The sequence below is a fragment of the Ornithorhynchus anatinus genome, chromosome 8 (assembly GCF_004115215.2).
Source record: "Ornithorhynchus anatinus isolate Pmale09 chromosome 8, mOrnAna1.pri.v4, whole genome shotgun sequence".
NCBI classification, from domain to species: Eukaryota; Metazoa; Chordata; class Mammalia; order Monotremata; family Ornithorhynchidae; genus Ornithorhynchus; species Ornithorhynchus anatinus.
This window is the reverse complement of record NC_041735.1, coordinates 22,727,971-22,745,275: the sequence shown is the minus strand read 5'-3', so window position 1 is coordinate 22,745,275 and position 17,305 is coordinate 22,727,971. Positions and strand designations below refer to the sequence as shown.

At 46.7% G+C, this 17,305-nt stretch overlaps 1 protein-coding gene across 5 annotated transcripts in view; it reads left to right on the top strand.

Annotated features, from left to right (window-relative positions):
- Positions 1–17,305, top strand: part of LPIN3 (lipin 3) — a 43,315-nt gene that overhangs the window by 9,593 nt on the left and 16,417 nt on the right. Inside the window, exons 2-3 of one of the 5 annotated variants that reach the window (XM_029071027.2) lie at positions 7,165–7,317; positions 8,357–8,427. Coding sequence is in view for 1 of the 5 variants with exons in the window: in XM_029071024.2 (XP_028926857.1) it covers positions 16,420–16,551 (132 nt within the window). In the remaining 4 variants the exon portion in view is untranslated. The other 4 variants (XM_039912845.1, XM_039912846.1, XM_029071024.2 and 1 more) reach the window with 4 other exon arrangements.

Here is a 17,305-nt window from a genome sequence, read left to right as displayed (position 1 = left end):
TGGGGCAGATACAAGTTAATTGGGTTGGACATAGTCCACATTCTTCATGGGACTCACAGTCTTAATCCTCATTTTACAGATATGGGACTGCGACACAGAGAACTGAAGTGACTTGCCCATGGTCATGCAGCAAATACAATTAACAAATACCACTATTATTATTATTATCGTTACTAAGTGGTGGAATTAGAATTAGAACCCAGATCCTTCTGACTCCCAGGCCTGAGCTCTCTCCAGTAAGCTGTTCTGCTTTTCATTTAAATCTTTTTTCACTAGGTTTTTCCATACCTCATCTTAGTGTCTTATCCTTCCCAGCTGAGCTTTTGACAGTCTTGGCTCCCCGATTCCATTTAAGGAGACCTATAAAAAGCCCCCAAAAGCTCTGTCTTTTGAGTGTCGTCTACTGTCAACTTTCCACCCTTTCCCCTACTCTTTCAGCAAATAAAAGAGCAAGATTTTCCTCCATCCCCTGGACTTTCCAATTTGCTTGAATACGGGATGGGGAAGGAAGGGTAAATGATGGAGTACTGGAAGGATTTCAAAGCTTCTGCCAGGGAATTTGCTAGAACTTGGGGCTGGGACCTCTGTGCTTAATCAGTCAATCAATCAATCATACTTACTGAGTGCTTACTAAGTGCTGTGGGTTTGGGAGTGGGATGAATATCAAATATCCAAAGGTCACAGATCGAAGCCAGAAGAGAGAGCGAGATGGGGAAAAGAAGGCTTGATTGGAGAAGGTCTCATGGAGGAGATGTCACCTTAATAATGTTTGAAGATGGAGAAAGTGGTGGTCTGGTGGATATAAAGTGGGGAGAGTCTCAGGCTAAGGGGAAGGGGTCGGTGGTAAGATAGACAAGATTGGGGCACGGCGAGTAAACTGGTACTAGAGGAGCGGAGTGTGCGGGCTGGGCTGGGTTTTGTTGTCAGCTCAGCTCCCTTCTGCCTCTTCAGCTCATTGAGGGGGAGGATTCCCCAGCAGTCATCAGAGCGGAAGGGCCCCCAGAGCCCAAGGAATCAAAGTCACTGTGAGCTAACATCATCATCATCAGCTTTAGAGAGCTTCACCCCAAGGTGAGGCTCACACTACTCTTTGATCTGGAAGCCAGACTGATGGGGAACATTTAGCAGTCAGGGTCACCTTGGTGACTATGATTTTTCAAGCTTTAATTACTACTCTCCCATAATCCCTTAACTCCAATTATGTCTTAGCTTAGTGGCCCTCCTACTTGGTTGTCATTCTCCCCCACCCCCCTTTTTAATGGTACTTGTTAAGTGCTTAGAATGTGTCAAACACTATTCTAATCGCTGGGGTAGATACAAGTGTATTAGGTTGGACACAGTCCCTGTCCCACATGAAACAGGAGGGAGAGCAGGAAAACTGAGGTACAGAGAAGTTCAGTGACTTGCCCTGGGTCACATAGGAAACATTAAGTGGAGCCAGAAATAGAACCCAGATCCTCTGACTCTCAGGCCCAGGCTCTTTGCATTAGGCCATATGGCTTCCCAAGTATCACAGTTTCCAAAGAGGGCCCTTTTCTCTTTGGACACCCAATTTCTAGGATTTCTTCATCCAATGCTAACTGCTCCTCAGACACTTTTGTCCTAGGCTCCTGGCAATCAGTTGGCTTGTCTCTCTCAGTCTAGGAAGGGGGAAGAGCTTGTTGTGGGCAGGGAATGTGTTTGCTTACTGTTATATTGTACTCTCCCAAGAGCTTAGTATAGTGCTCTGCACACAGTAAAGCACTCAGTAAATAAAATTGAGTGAATTAATGTACGATTTAATTCCCATTTTACAGATGAGGTAACTGAGGCCCAGAGAAATTAGGTGACTTGCTCAAGGTCACACAACAGACATGTGGCAGAGACGAATTAGAAACCAGGTCCTCTGACTTCCAGGTCTGTGCTCTTTCCATTGGGTCACGCTGCTTCCCTTGAAGACGAACTGACTCTTTCTATCTCCATATTGACGAGGGAAGGTGGAATCATATACTCTAGTGACCAACTCTGTCCTACCAACAATCCCACACAGATCAAACACTCATGTTTTGGCCCTATAACTCTCCAGCCCCCTCCTTCAGGTTAACAGGTTACCAGTAGCCACATTCTCCCTTTCCCTATTCTGGCTTCTGTAACTGTAGATTACAAATCTTTTTGTTTCGGGTAACCCACTCCTTCTAGTCTCTAAACTGGTTACTTTCATTCAATCATATTTATTGAGCGTTTATTGTGTGCAGAGCACTGTTCTAAGTGCTTGGGAAGCACCGTTCAGCAATAAATAGAGACAATCCTTGCCCACAACAGGCTCACAGACTAGAAGAGGGTAATTATGGTATTTGTTAAGTGCTTACTATGTGCCAAGCACTGTTCTAAGAGCTGGGGTAGATACAAGGTAATCAGGTTGTATGCTTCAGCGTCTTTGCATTCCCCTCTCACGTCTGAAAATAAATAATGCTACTAATAATGATGTTATTTCCTAAGTGTGTCAAACACTGTACTAAGCACTGAGGCAGATCCAAATTGGTCAGGTCCAACATAGTCTGTGTCCCACTTAGGGCTCACAGGGACACTGTGAAGGAGAGCAGAGATTGAATCCCCATTTGACAAATGAGGAAACAAAGTTAAATGATTTGCCTAAGGTCGCACAGCAGGCAAGTATCAAAGCCAGGATTAGAACCCAGGTTCTCTATCAAGGGGACCCAGGCTCTTTCCTGTAAGCCACACTGTCCACAGAGCAAAGCATTAGGGGCCGTATCTTTAACGGGCAGGGACTAGACTGGCTGGACACTGGATAAATGGTCACCTTTTCTGTACTGGTGGTCTTCTCGTTCATTGTTAGGCTAAGCACCAAAGATTCCCTCTCAAGCCTCCTTTTCCAGCTCTCACTTGCAATGAAAGCCACAGTGACTGTGTTCGCTAATCACCTCAAAGAGTCCAAAGGAAGGCAAACTAAAAACCATCTCATTCAATTCAATTAAAATGCTAGAGGAACAGTGTGGCCTAATGGATAAAACGTGGATCTGGGAATCAGAAGTATCTGGGTTCTAATCCTGGCTCTGCCACTTATCTGCTGTGTGAACTTGAGCAGATCACTTCACTTCTCTGGATCTCAGTTATCTCATGTGTAAAATGGGAATTAAGACTCTCAGACTTATGAGGGGTAGGGACTATGTCCAACCTGATTATCTTGTACCTACCCCAGTGCTTAGTACAGTGCCTGGCATACACTAAGCGCCTAACAAATACCATTTAAAACAAAACAAAATAAAACAACACAAAAGCCCTTACCAGCTGTTTGGAAAAGGGACCAAAAACGCTTTGGCGATTTGGCTGTAGAGACTGAGGCAGGAGTGGGAAAGCACTGCTATCTGGTGGCAAAGAAGCAGAATCACAGTTCAGGCCAAAGAGATTTAAGCTCACAAACTCAGGCCAGGATAATAATATTAATAATAATAATGGTATTTGTTAAGCACTTACTGTGTGTCAGGCACTGTACTAATCACTGGGGTGGGTATGAGTAAATTGGGTTGGATACAGTCCCTGTCCCACATGGGGCCCACAATCTCAATCCTCATTTAACAGAAGAAGGGACTGAGGCATAGAGAAGTGATTTGCCCAAGGTCACACAGCAGACAAGAGGTGGAGCCAGGAATAGAACCCACAACCTTCTTACCCCCAGATACATGCTCTATTCACCACACCGTGCTGCTTCTCATGAGTGAGGGGGTCAACGCACTTCTCAGTCAGTCACTCGTATTTATTAAACGCTTCCGGTGTGCAGAGCACTTTACTAAGCACTTGGGAGAGTACTATATAATAGACACATTTCCTGCCCACAACAAGCTCACAGTCTAGAGGGGGAGCCAGACTAATATACATAAATTATGTGTGTACAAAAGTGCCGCGGGGTTGGAAGAGGGGATGAATAAAAGGAGCAAGTCAGGGCAACGCAGAAGCGAGTGGGAGAAAAGGAAAGGAGGGTTTAGTCAGGGAAAATCTCTTGGAGGAGATGTACCCTCAATAAGGATTTGAAGGTGGGGAGATTCATTGTCTTTCGGATATAAGGAGGAAGTACGTACAGGACAGGGGCGGGACGTGGGTGAGTGGAAAACGGTGAGCTAGATGAGATCGAGGTACAGTGAGAAGGCTAGTATTAAAGGAGTGAAGTATGCGGCCTGGGTTGCAGTAGGAGAGTAGCGAGGTGAGGTAGGAGGAGGCAAAGTGATTCCTTTAAAGCCACTGCAGAGGACTTTCTATTTGAGGTGGAGGTGGAAGGGCAACCACTGGAGGTTCTTGAGAAGAGGGGAAACATGGTCTGAACATTTTTGTAGAAAAATGATCTGGGCAGCAGAGTGAGGTATGGACTGGAGTGGGGAGAGACAGGAGGCGGGGAGGTCAGCAAGGAGGCTGGCACGCTAATTGTGGAGGGATAGGAGAAGTCGTTGGATTAACGTGGTAGCAGTTTGGAAGGAGAGGAAAGGGCAGGTGTTAGTGATATTGTGACGGTGGAACCGACAGGATCTAGTGATGGATTGGGTGGATGTGGGTTGAATGAGAGAGAGGAGTCAAATATAGCGCCAAGGTTAGGGGCTTGTGAGACACGAAGGACGGTGGCATACATTTGCTTGTTCCGGGCTTCGTTGACTGATCAGAAGGCATTGGGAAGAGAGACGATTTCCCTGGCAAGGCAGTGAGAGACAGGGGCATAGTGGTCTGGCAGAAAGAGCAAAGGACTGTGTTTTTTTTTAAGTGGTATTTGTTAAGTACTTGCTATGTACCAGGCAGGTGGCAAAACTGGAATTAGAACCTTGGTCTTCTGATTCTCAGGTCTGTACTCTTTCCACTAGGCAGCACAGCTTCACCTAAATCTAATCCTGGCTCCACCCTTTACCTGCTGTGTGACCTGGGGCATGTCACTTTAACTTCTCTGTGCCTCAGTTTCTTCAGCTGTAAAATGGAGATCAGATACCTGTTCTCCCTTTCCCTTAGACCGGGAACCCCTTGTGGGACAGGGACAGTCAGATATACTTACAATATACCTAATATATTGTATCTACTATATATATATATATATATATATATATATATATATACCTATCCCTAAATTATATGTTACAAATAATTTGTTTATATTAATGCCTGTCTCCCCCTCTAGACTGTAAGCTCACTGTGGTCAGGGAACATGGCTACCAACTCTGTTGTGTTGTACTTTCCCAAGTGCTTAGTGCTCTGCACATAGTGCTCAATAAATACCATTGATGGAGGCACCCTAGTGCTTTGTACAGTGCTGGGCACTGAGTAAGTGCCTAATAAATACCACAGTTACTAAGGTAACCACCTTAGGTTATCTAGTTTGATCAAATGATCATATTTATTGAGTGCTTGCTGTGTTCAGAGCACTGTACTAAGCACTTGGTAGAGTACAATATAACAGAGTTGATAGACATGTTTCCTGGCCACAGGGAGCTTCAGATCTGTAGGGGGAGACAGACATGAAATTATGTATATCAGTGCTGTGGGGCTTAGGGCAGGTTGAATAAAGGGTACAAATCCAAGTGCAAGAGCAATGCAGAAGGGAGAGAGAGTAGGGGAAATGAAAGCTTAGAGAAGGCCTCTTGGAGGAGATATGATTTTAATAAGGCTTTGAAGGTGGGGAGAGTGGCGGTCTGTCGGATATAAAGGGTGAGGGAGTTCCAGGCCAGAGGCAGGATGTGGCTGAGGTGTCAGCGGCGGGATAGATGAGATCAAATTGCTGGTGTCCAGGCCCACTGACTGTTGTGAAACATATCTATATATCTATATCTATTCCTGGAGAGGCATCACCTGTCTGGGATGACAGTAATAATAACAGCACTTACAGTGTGCCAGGTAGCCTGTCTTAGGGGATAGAGCATAGGCCTGGGAGTCAGAAGGACCTGGGTTCTAATCCTGACTCTGCCACTTGTCTGCTGTGTGACCTTGGGCATGTTACTTCACTTCTCTGGACCTCAGTTACCTCATCTGTAAAGTGGGGATCCCCTATTTATGTAGAGTGTGAGCCCCATGTGGGACAGGAGCTGTGTCCAACCTGATTAACTTGTATCTTCCCCAGTGCTTAGAACAGTGTTTTCCACTTAGCATATAACAAGTACCCTAATCACTATTATTTTTAGATAAAATTTAAACAGATAAGACAGAGTCCCTGTCCTACATGGGGCTCCCAGTCTAAGGAGAAAGGAGAGCGGAGGAAGAAAGAATCCCATTTTAACAGAGGAAGAAACTGAGGCCCAGAAAAGTCAATTGATTTGCCCAAGGTCACACAGCAGAGTGGTGGAAGAGTGGGATTAGAACCCAGGTCTCCTGATACCCAGCCCTGTGCTCTTTCCTACAGGTCACAGTGCTCCTTACTGGAGTCAGAGGGCACTTGGCCTCTATCACAAGCACCTTGAGGCCTCACCTCTCTCCTGTCAGGACTCCCTAACTCTTATGTGAGGAAGGGTAGGGCCCAGAGGAAAGAGGTGGGAGATGCAGTTTCAAGAGAAGCAGCAAGGCTTAGTGGATAGAACATGCATCAGGGAGCTAGAAGGATCCGGGTTCTAATCAACACTCCTCCACTTGTAGGCTGTGTGACCCTGGACAAGCCACTTCACTTCTCTGTGTCTCAGATACCCCATCTGTGAAATGGGGATTAATATTGCGAGCCCCATGTGGAACATGAACTGTGTCCAACCTGATCAAGTGCTTAGTACAGTGCTCTGCTCATAGTGAGTGCTCAATAAATACTAGTGAATGAATTACCTTGTATCTATTCAGTGCTTAGTACACTGTCTGGCACATTACACACTCAGAACAAATGTCATTTAAAAAAAAGAGAATCTGATGCAGTTTTAAGAGGAAAAATCCCCATCCAGGAATGAAAAGACATGGGATGTAAAAAGCACCACCACAGGGGAAAATTTCAGAATGAGCCAGAGTGAGCTGTGGGGAATTAAACTGGAAGGAATTTCCTTCCGGGGTGGATAAGTTGGATGGACCAGTTGTGCTCTCCCTTTGATCTGAGTCAGGGTCACGGTCAGCTGGCAGCTTGCTTCCTTTGGAGTCTCCCTTTGGCTCATGTCAGCCTTCTTGGAGCTGGGAGAGCCAGAAGAGGAGGAAGGGCTGGACCAAAAGGTTCCTCCCCTGCCTCAGGTGAGAGCCAAACAGGAAGCTCACAGGTGAAGAGGAGGAGGAGGAGTCAGGGAAGACAAGCAGAAAATGCCCTGTTGTGAGTTTCCGTCTACATCCGACCTGCTCCAAAGTCCAGGACCAGGGGTCTGAAGCCAAACTGGTGGTGACAGAAAGGTAAGAATGCCCCAGGTGTGGCTCTTTGACTTTTGGTTGGTGCTGGAAGTGGGAGAGGGGAGAGCAAATTAATTTCCTTTGTGCCCTCGCCCAGATCTAGGGGCACAGAAATTTGGGAGGGGGTTTTTTTCTTGTCTGAAAAGGGATCTGGCTCTGAGGGAGGTTGTAGAGATTTTCATAAGGTGCCACCCTGACCCTGAAGGATTCTTTAATCTTTCTGCTGCTTTGGCTGCCTTGGGAGGGTAAGGATCATTTGTATTTACTAGGGAGAGGAGATGGGGGGATAGGTTTAGACCCCAGGTCCAGAGGGGCCCAGGGCCAAGTGAGTCAGAAGGCCGATGCCATGAAAAGAGAGGTAACATCGAGGAAGTGTCAAGGGGTTGGCCGACCTTGGCTGCTGTTTGAGCTTGGGCAATTCATTTCACTTCTCTGGACCGCAGTTTCCTCATCTGTAAAATGGGGATTAAGAGTGTGAGTCCCATGTGGGACAGAGACTGTGTCCAATCTAACTTGTATCTACCCTAGCGTTTAGAACAGTGTTAAGTACAGTTCAGTACATAGCACTTAACAAGAACCTTAATTATTATTATTATTACCCATGCAGTCAGTGTCAGGGTCATCTTGGAGAAAGGGATCTCATTCCCCATCTTTGGTGGCTCTTATTTCTGTTTGGCAGCAGGTCTATGGATAGAGCAGAAAACTGAGGATGGGAAATGCTGAAATAGGGCTGCTCTTTGGGTAGCGGTGGCTCTCTGCTCCTGTGGCCTTGTTATTTTTTTGGTTTGTGGTTTTTTAATGGTATTTGTTAGCCACTTACTATGTGCCAGGCACTGCTCTAAGCTCTGGGGTAGATACAAGATAATCAGGTTGGACACAGTCCCTATCCCACATAGGGCTCACAATCTTAATCCCCATTTTCCAGGTGAGGGAACTGAAGCACAGAGAAGTGACTTGCCAAGAGTCATACAGCAGAAAAGTAGCAGAGCTGGGACTAGAACCCATGTCCTTCTAACTCTGAGTCCCATGCTCTGTTCACTAGGCCACGCTGCTCCCATCCGAGGCAAGGAACAGAACGTCACCTCCTACTGGCCCAGGATACGAACATCGAAGGTAAGGGACCATCTGGCTTCAGATAAAAGTCAGGATGCGTTCTCACACTTGGGAGATTTGTACACTGTTTCCCTGGCCACTTCTCCATTAATTCTGTTTGGCCTTGAATGAGGGCCTCAGACTCCATTTGTGCCTCAATTTCCTGAAGTTATACCGATCATCTCTTGGGGCATTGAGGATATTTACTCAGGAATGACTGGGAAGTGTGTTTGAAAATTCACACAAGGGCTTATTAAAATAATAATACCAGGAGGTGAATCAGCCCATGAAAGCCAAGTCAGGTGTTGAACCAAACCGGCAGTTCAGCTGTGGCAGGAGCAGGAAGCGTGAGCCTACTGAAGCTATTTTCTTTTTAATGGTATTTAAGTGCTTACTGTGTTCCAGGCACTGTATTAAGCCCCACAGTAGATACAGGCTGTTTGGGTTGAACCCAGTCTATGTTCCATTTGAACTCATGGTCTAAATCCCCACTTTACAGATGAGGTAACTGAGGTATAGAGAAATTAAGTGATTTGCCCAAGGTAACAGAGCAGACATGGCAGAGCTGAGATTAGACTGCTGAACAATGGGCTTGTTCTACCCAGTTTTATGTCCCATTTTACTCCTGTTGCCCAACCCGGAAGCAAGTTATGGTTCAAAATGCAAAACACTAAGATAGGGAACAGCAAACAGGATCCTTTGTCCTTGTTCTTAGCTCCAGTAAGTTCTAGGATCTTGGTGAGGTGGGTGACATTATCTAGGGAAAGAGTGTCTCCTGAATTAGGATCTGAAACTTTTGGAAATGGCAGACAAGTTATTCATGGAGGTTGTGCCTCTTAATTTATTCGACCCTATGGGAAACAGCGTGGGCTAGCGGTTAGAGCATGGGCCTGGAAGCCAGAATGACCTGGGTTCTAATTCCAACTCTCCACTTGTCTGTTGGGCAAGTCACTTGACTTCTCTGTGCCTCAATTACTTCACCTGTAAAATGGGGGTGAAGACTGTGAGCCCTATGTGGGACAGGGACTGTGCTCCACCTGCTTATCTTCTATCTACCCCAGTACTTGGTACAGTGCCTGGCACATAGTAAGAGCTTAACAAATACCTTTTTTTTTAAAAAAAAAAAAAAGCCTCTCCTCTTTACCAGCACTCACTACAACCCCTCTTCCTTTGCTGCCTCCCCTGACTCAGCTGGTCCCAGTATTTGGGGATTCTTGGGATGGGATGGGGGACTGGCATTGATAAAACTGCGCTTTGCATGGTTAATTTAAAGGGATGGGTAGCCTCCCTTCTCCAAATAGTTCAATCCCTTAATAGCTGGGAAGTCAAGGTGTTGGTGTGCCTAACCACTTCTGTATTTTTACCAAGAAAATTTCATGGATCCACTACCAGAAGGTAGTGGAGGTGGGGCATTCTGGAAAAGATGTATCCGTGGAATCACTATGGGTTGGAGATGACTCAACCACATAAGACAAGAAAGTCCTGGAACTGAAGGGGGACTATGTAGTGGGGCGCTATGGGTGGTCAGCATTGGGGGTACATTCAATTTCTTGCCCTAACATTTTCTTGTCTGGCTCCCTCACTAGACTGTAAGCTCCTTAAAGGCAGGAATTGTGACTATTAACTCTGTTGTACTCTCCCAAGCACTTAGTATGTTGCTCTGCACAAAATAAACACTGAATACCACTGCTTTCTGCTGGAGGAAATCTAACACTCGAGTGGAGAGTCTGGTTTTTGGATGGCACGTTTTGGGTAAAATAAGACTAACACTGTCCCTACATTTCAATCTTTGCCATGGGGAGAGGTGGATTTCATCTAAATTAGGTTAGGGAGGCCTGAAGGCGGCAGAAGAGCCTGGGAGGGTGGCTGGGGAAACTGTGCTGAAAGGCCTGGAGCTGAAGGACCTGGGTTCTAATCCCAGCTCCACCCCTTGTCTTCCATGTGATCTTGGGCAGGTCACTTCACTTCCCTGAGTCTCAGTTTAAAATGAGGGATGTGTAAAATGGGGATTAAGTCTATGAGCCCCTCAAAGGACATGGACTGTGTCCAACCTGATTAGCGTAAATTATATTAATGTTTTCTCCCCCTCTAGACTTTAAGCTTACTGTGGGCAGGGAACGTGTCCTCTCCCAAGCACCTGGGGCCATAGAGCAGTGTGAGCTGCCCAGGCTTCCGACCACCTGGAAACAGTGTACAAGCTCTTAGTACAGTGCTCTGCACACAGTAAGTGCTCAGTAAATACGATTGAAACAGTGGCTCAAAAGATAACAAGCTCAGCATGAGGCCCAAGAGTGCTTGAAACCTTTCCCTTCCAGCGATGAGGCTCATCCAGGAGGAACTGGTAGGGAAGCAGTGTCGCCTAGTAGATAGAGCACTGGTCTGGTAGCCAGAGGACCTGGTTTCTAATCCCAGCTTCACCACTGTGTTCTGTGGGACTTCGGGTGAGTAGCTTCACTCCTCAGGTCCTTGGTTATCTCACCTGTAAAATGGGGATTAAGACTCTGAGTCCCTTGTGGGACATGGACTGTGTCCATCCTGATGAGTTTGTATATATCCCAGTACTTAGGTGCGTGGCATTTAGAAAGTGCTTAATACCATTTTTTTTCAAAAAAGGGTTTCCAGAGCCTGAGGCCTACCTGAGAAGGCCCGTGGGGTGGCTTACAGATGTGGCTGTGAGGTATTTGGGGGAGAAGGCCCCGATTCCTAAAACTGGGAGATAAGGGGAAGGAGGGAGAGGGACCCAATATGTGGCTATGGGGCTGGGAGGTCCCAGCAGAGCCTGTGTTGAAAGGTCACAGTTCATTCTCCTCAAAAATGTTCCCTCATTTATTTGTACTGATGTCTGTTTCCCCCCAACCAGACTGTTAGCTCGTTGTGGACAGGAATTGTCACTGTTTATTGTACTTTCCCAAGCGCTTAGTATAGTGCTCTGCAAACAGTAAGCACTTAATAAATATGACAATGAATGAATGAATGTGTTTGGAGGCCAGTGACCTGAAAGGGGTTAAAGTAGTTGTCTTTCCCAGGATTTTCACACTTTTGGTAGTCACATGGTACGGCAGATAGCTTCCCCTGACACTCCTGGCCCCCCGCCCATGGTGGATGGGACCCCCAGTCTCACATGGTGATTTGGTCTCCTTCCTCTCCCCACTGCTTATTGGTCAGGCCCTGTGGGAGCTGCTAATGAGAGGCCTGGGGTAATAACAGGCCTTTCCACCACTCAGCCAAATAACTTAGTTCCGGGTTCTGTCTCTGATGCCATCGTCAAGGGTGATCAGTGAGGTGTTTTTTGTTATTGGGTTGTTGTTTTTTTTAAATCTTCATTTATTTAGTTGTATATACTGAGCACTTACTGTGTGCAGAGCACTGCACTATGTGCTTGGGAGAGTACAGTATAACCATAAATGAACCCATTCCCTGCCCACAATGAGGTTACAGTCTAGAGGGGGACTTATGATATTAAGCGCTTACTATGTGCCAGGCATTGTATTAAGCACCGAGGTAGTTAGAAGCTAAGCAGGTCTCACCTGGGCCTCAGGCTTAACCCCCATTTTACAGACGGTGCAACTGAGGCCCAGTGAAGTGACTTCCCCAAAGTCACATAGACATGTAGTGGAGCCAGCTGTCCCAGGTCCTTCTGACTCCCAGGCCCGGGCTGTCTCCACTTACTGTTAAGATGGTTGTCCCTTAACCTTCTCAAACACTCCATAGTCAATGATATTTATTGAGAGCTGCAGCGTGGAAAGAGCACGGGCTTGGGAGTCAGAGGTCATGGGTTCGAATCCTGGCTCTGCCACTTGTCAGGTGTGTGACTTTGGGCAAGTCACTTAACTTCTCTGTGCCTCAGTTACCTCATCTGTAAAATGGGGATTAAGACTGTGAACCCCATGTGGGACAAGGTGATAACCTTGTATCTCCCCCAGCACTTAGAACAGTGCTTGGCACATAGTAAGCGCTTAACAGAGACCATCATCATTATTATTATTATTATTACAGAGCACTATACTAAGCGTTTGGGAAAGCACAATACAACAGAGCTAGTAGACATGATCTCCGTCCTCAAGATACTCACAGATAACACAAGTGTACTCTCGCAGTTCTCCTGCATTAAATGGCAGTGTTGCTTCTCATTTTTACAGATGGGATAACTGAGGCCAAAGGTGGGGACAAGAAGGTCACTGGGAGTGAAGTTGGGCCTAGAAATGTAGGATTTCGGTACTCCGAGTTGAGGATCAAACTGGCCCTTCTGAGAAGCCATGTAGTTGTGATTAATGAAGTTTTAATAGCTTTGCTGCTTCTCCTACAGTGTGGCTCAGCTGGGAGTGTCCTGCAGAAGGCAGCCTTGCCAACTGGAAGGAGCCCAGGACCTCCTGGTCCTCATCCCAGCTCTGCCACTTAACTCTGTGTGACCCCGAGCAAGCCACTTAACTTTTGGGAGCCCCAGTTTCCTTTTCCGCTAAATGGGGGCAAAATGCCCGGCCTCCCTCTACTTAGACTGCGTACATTATTTGTTCATTCGATCGTGTTTGAGTGCTTAATGTGTCTAAAACCCTGTACTAAAAGCACTTGGGAGAGTACAATATAACAATTGACAGACACATTTCCTGCCCACAGTGAGCGTACAGTCTAGAGGGGGAAATGGATAGTAATATAAATTATAGATATGGGCATAAGTGTTGTGGGGCTTGGAGGAGGGGATGAATAAAGGGAGCAAGCCAGGGCAAAGCAAAGGAAGTGGGAGAAGAGGAAAGGCGGGCTTATTTAGGGAAGACCTCTTGGAGGAGATGTAACTTCAATAGGATTTTGAAGGTGGAGAGAGTGATTGTTGGGGAGGGGCAGGACTTGGGCAAGAGATTGGCAGTGAGATAGGATTGAGGGACAGTGAGAAGGTTAGCATTAGGGGAATGAATTGTGTGGGATGGGTCGATCTGCGTCCGATTCGATTATCTTGGATCTTCCCCAGAGTTTGGCACAGTGTCTGGGACATAGTAAGCACTTATAAAGGCCCTCATTCCCATTACCATCATCAGCCCGAAGCCCACCGACATTTTTCCTTGGATCTCTGAATTTCCCAAGCTGTACACTGGACTATCTTGCTCAGCAGGTGGCCAGCGCCTTTGGCTTCAGAGATGTCTTACAAATCCTTCAGTCATTTCCTGCCCTAGTTTCCCTCATCTGTGAAATGGAGACTCGGGTTCCTCTGGAAAACCCTCCATCACCCTGGCAGCCGATGGCGTTGGGAAATTGCTAGGCCGCCCTGACTCTGCCTCTCCTTCCTTCCTCCAACCTCTGAAGTAGCCTTTGAGTAAGGCTGATGGATTCTGAGTGTGAGGGAGGAGATTTGACTGATGGCTTTATGCCAGATTTGTCATGTATCCAGGCAGCTGGCAACTCGATCGGATGCCACAAAGACTCTGGGTGGGTGTGTGTGTGAGCGCGTGCATGCACGTGTTGTACACTCCCTGCTCTAATGTACTGTGCTATATTGTCATCTCCCAAGTGCTTATTATCATTATTATTTTTATTATTATTATGGTGTTTAAGCACTTACTATGTGCCAGGTACTGTTCTAAGCAGGGGTAGATAGGAGCTAATTGGGTTTGCGCAATCTCTGTCCCTCGACAGGCTCATAGTTTTAATCCCTATTTTACAGATGAAGTAACTGAGGCACTGAGAAGCTAAGTGACTTGCTCAAGGTCACACAACAGACAAGTGGAGCCTGGATTGGAACCCAGGGCCTCTGACTTCTAGGCCCATGCTCTTTCCACTAGGCCATGCTTTGCTCTGCATGCAATAGGTGCTTAGTAAATACTATTTTATCATCATCATTGCGTTTAAGCACTTAGTATGTGTCAAGTACTATTTTAAGCATTGGGGTAGATATACGTTACACTGGACACAGTCCCTATTCCACATGGAGCTCACAGTCTAAGTAACGAGGAAAAAGGCCAGTGAATTCCCATTTTACCGAGGAGGAAATTGAAGCACAAGGAAATTAAGTGATCTGCCCAAGGTCACACAACCAGGCATCTGGCAAAGTGGAGATCAGAACTCAGGTCCTCTGACTCTGAGGCCTGTGCTTCTTGTTCCTGGCTGATGGATTGCTCTCCTAACCACTTAGTTCCAGCACTCAACAGACATTGAATAAATCAAATGCAAAGACTAGTTATTTTTTTCCCCGTTGTTTTCAGACAATGAGAAGCAGCATGGCCTAGTGCATATAAAATGGGCCTGGGAGGCAGAAAGACCTGGTTCTGATCCCAGCTCTGCCCTCTTTCTGCTGTGTGACCTTGGGCAAGTCAGTTTACTTCTCTGGGCCTCAGTTCCCTCATCTATAAAATGGAGACTAAGACTGAGTCCCATGTGGGACAGGGATTGTGTCTGACCTGATTATCTTCTATCTACCCCAGTGTTTACTACAATGTCCGGCACCTAGTAAGCTCTTAACAAATACCCTAATTATTATTATTTTTATTCTCTGGACCGCAGTTCCTTCATCTGTAAAATGGGGACTAAAACTGTGAGCCTCATATGGGAAAGGGACTGTGTCCAACCTTATTTCATTCATTCAATCAATCATATTTATTGAGCACTTACTCTGTTTAAAGCACTGTACTAAGTGCTTGGGAGAGTATAATACAACAATAAACAGATAAATTCCCTGCCCACAACAATCTTATAGACCGGAGGGAGCAGGAGGGTGAGACAGACGTTTAATATAAAAAAAAGTACAGTGCCTGGCACACAATAAGCACTTAAATACCACAGTTATTGTTACTACTATTATTCTCTGGGCCTTGGTTCCCTCATCTGTAAAATGGGGATTAAGACTATGAACTGTAAAAGAAAAACTTCACAACCTCTGCGTTGTGTTTAAAAGGGTATGTCAGAGATAAGTTTAATCCTACTAGTGCTTCTTCCAGCACAAGTAGGGAGAGTGGGTTGAGCGGCAGAGATTTCCCTGCTAGTGAAGTACAGCTCAACTTCAAGCAATGTAAAGTGCCTTTATATACCGTGGTTGCTGCATTCATAATCATCAGAAGAATACAGTGAGAGATACTTTAGGAGAGAAAGCAGTATGTCCCTTGGGCATTTTCTGTTCAGCCCTGGACCTGCTTTGTTCTAGGTGATCTGATACTAACAAGCAGGGCCAGGGGTCTCGATTAACTCAAGGGAGTAGTTTCTTGGCTTTAGAAGATCAAGTCATCGGGCACAACCAGAGTGGTCAAGCAAGCCTAGGGCAGAGGGGAAGGTTAGAGAGAAAAGGGGACAACTGCAGGGCCTTGACCATTGTCAAGAGAAGCAGCGTGGCTCAGTGGAAAGAGCATGGGCTTGGGAGCCAGAGGTCATGGGTTCGAATCCCAGATCTGCCCCTTGTCAGCTGTGTGACTGTGGGCAAGTCACCTCACTTCTCTGGGCCTCAGTTCCCTCATCTGTAAAATGGGGATTAAGACTGGGAGCCTCATGTGGGACAACCTGATTACCCTGTATCTCCCCCAGCACTTAGAACAGTGCTCTGCACATAGAAAGTGCTTAACAAATACCAACATTATTATTGTGTTTCCACAGAACCCCATGTGGGGCAGGGACTGTGCCCAACCGGATTTGCTTGTATCTATCCCAGTGCTTAGTACAGTGCCTAGCACACTGTAAGAGCTTAACAAATACCGCAGTTATTATTCAGCTGTAGGGTTGTCTGCCTGCTACCTAATTATGCAGCTCGAGAGAAAGCTTGACTCAGCAGGCTCCCCACTGCCTGGAGCCTGTCCCGTGACAGTGACCGCCTCTAGCTGGGCTCAGAGCCGACAGGCACTGAAATTTCCAGCCCTCTCCACGGGGCTTTTCTCCAGACCCGTGCCCTCTCCCCAGAAGGAAAGAGGAGTCGAGCAGAGCAAAGCCATCCAGGGCTCAGGGCTGGACTGGTTCCTGTCCCACGGAGCCCTGCAGAAGGGTCCCCTGGGATTGACGCGGCGTGGCTTGACTTGGGCTCACCTCCTCGGAGCAACTCATGGGATGTCCGAGAGCCGAAGGGGGGTGACTCTGCCCCCCCGGGGGGACCCCCAGAGAAGCCACTGTAACCTCCAAGACTGCGGGACAGGGCGAAAGCAAGCAGCTGATGCTATCTACCTGCACCCATCCATCTGGGTAAGGTTTGGGTCTGAATTGTTGGAGCAAGAAGTCTGTCTTCAGCTGGTGTCTGTCTCTGGTCTGAGGCCCCTCATCTGATCTTTGGAGAGAAGGTAGGAGAAGTGGGTAGTGGGTAGAGCATGGGCCTGGTGGTCAGAAGGTCATGGGTTCTAATCCAGACTCCTTTACCTGTCTGCTGTGTGACCTTGGGCAAGTCACTTTACTTCTCTGTGATTCAGTTATCTCATCTGTAAAATGAGGTTGGAGACTGTGAGGCTCGTGTGAAACAGGGACCGTGTCCAACCCGATTTGCTTGTATCCACCCTAGAGTTTAGACAGTGCCTGGCACATAGTAAGCGCCTAACAAATGCCACTATTTAAAGCTCTAGTCCACCACAGCTTCAGAGAGCTCAGTCTCCCGACCTCGGAGCTGCTTTGATGGGATTTATGTTCCCAAATGCCCTTTAACAAATGGAGTTCTGAATCAATCAGCATTGTTTATCGACTACTTTTGAGGTGCAGAGCGCTGTACGAACACTTGAGAGAGTACAATAAAGTAGACACAGTCCTACTCTCAAGGAGCTTCCAATCTAGTGGATGATGCAGAAACTAAAATAAACTACAGGTAGGGAAGCAGCCCGGGATAAGGGAGTGGGCTGAGGGGGTGATGGGATGAATATCTAGGTGCTTAGGCTGTGTTGTACTCTCCCAAGTGCTTAGTACAGTGCTCTGCACACAGTAAGCACTCAATAAATACCATTGATTAGGCAAT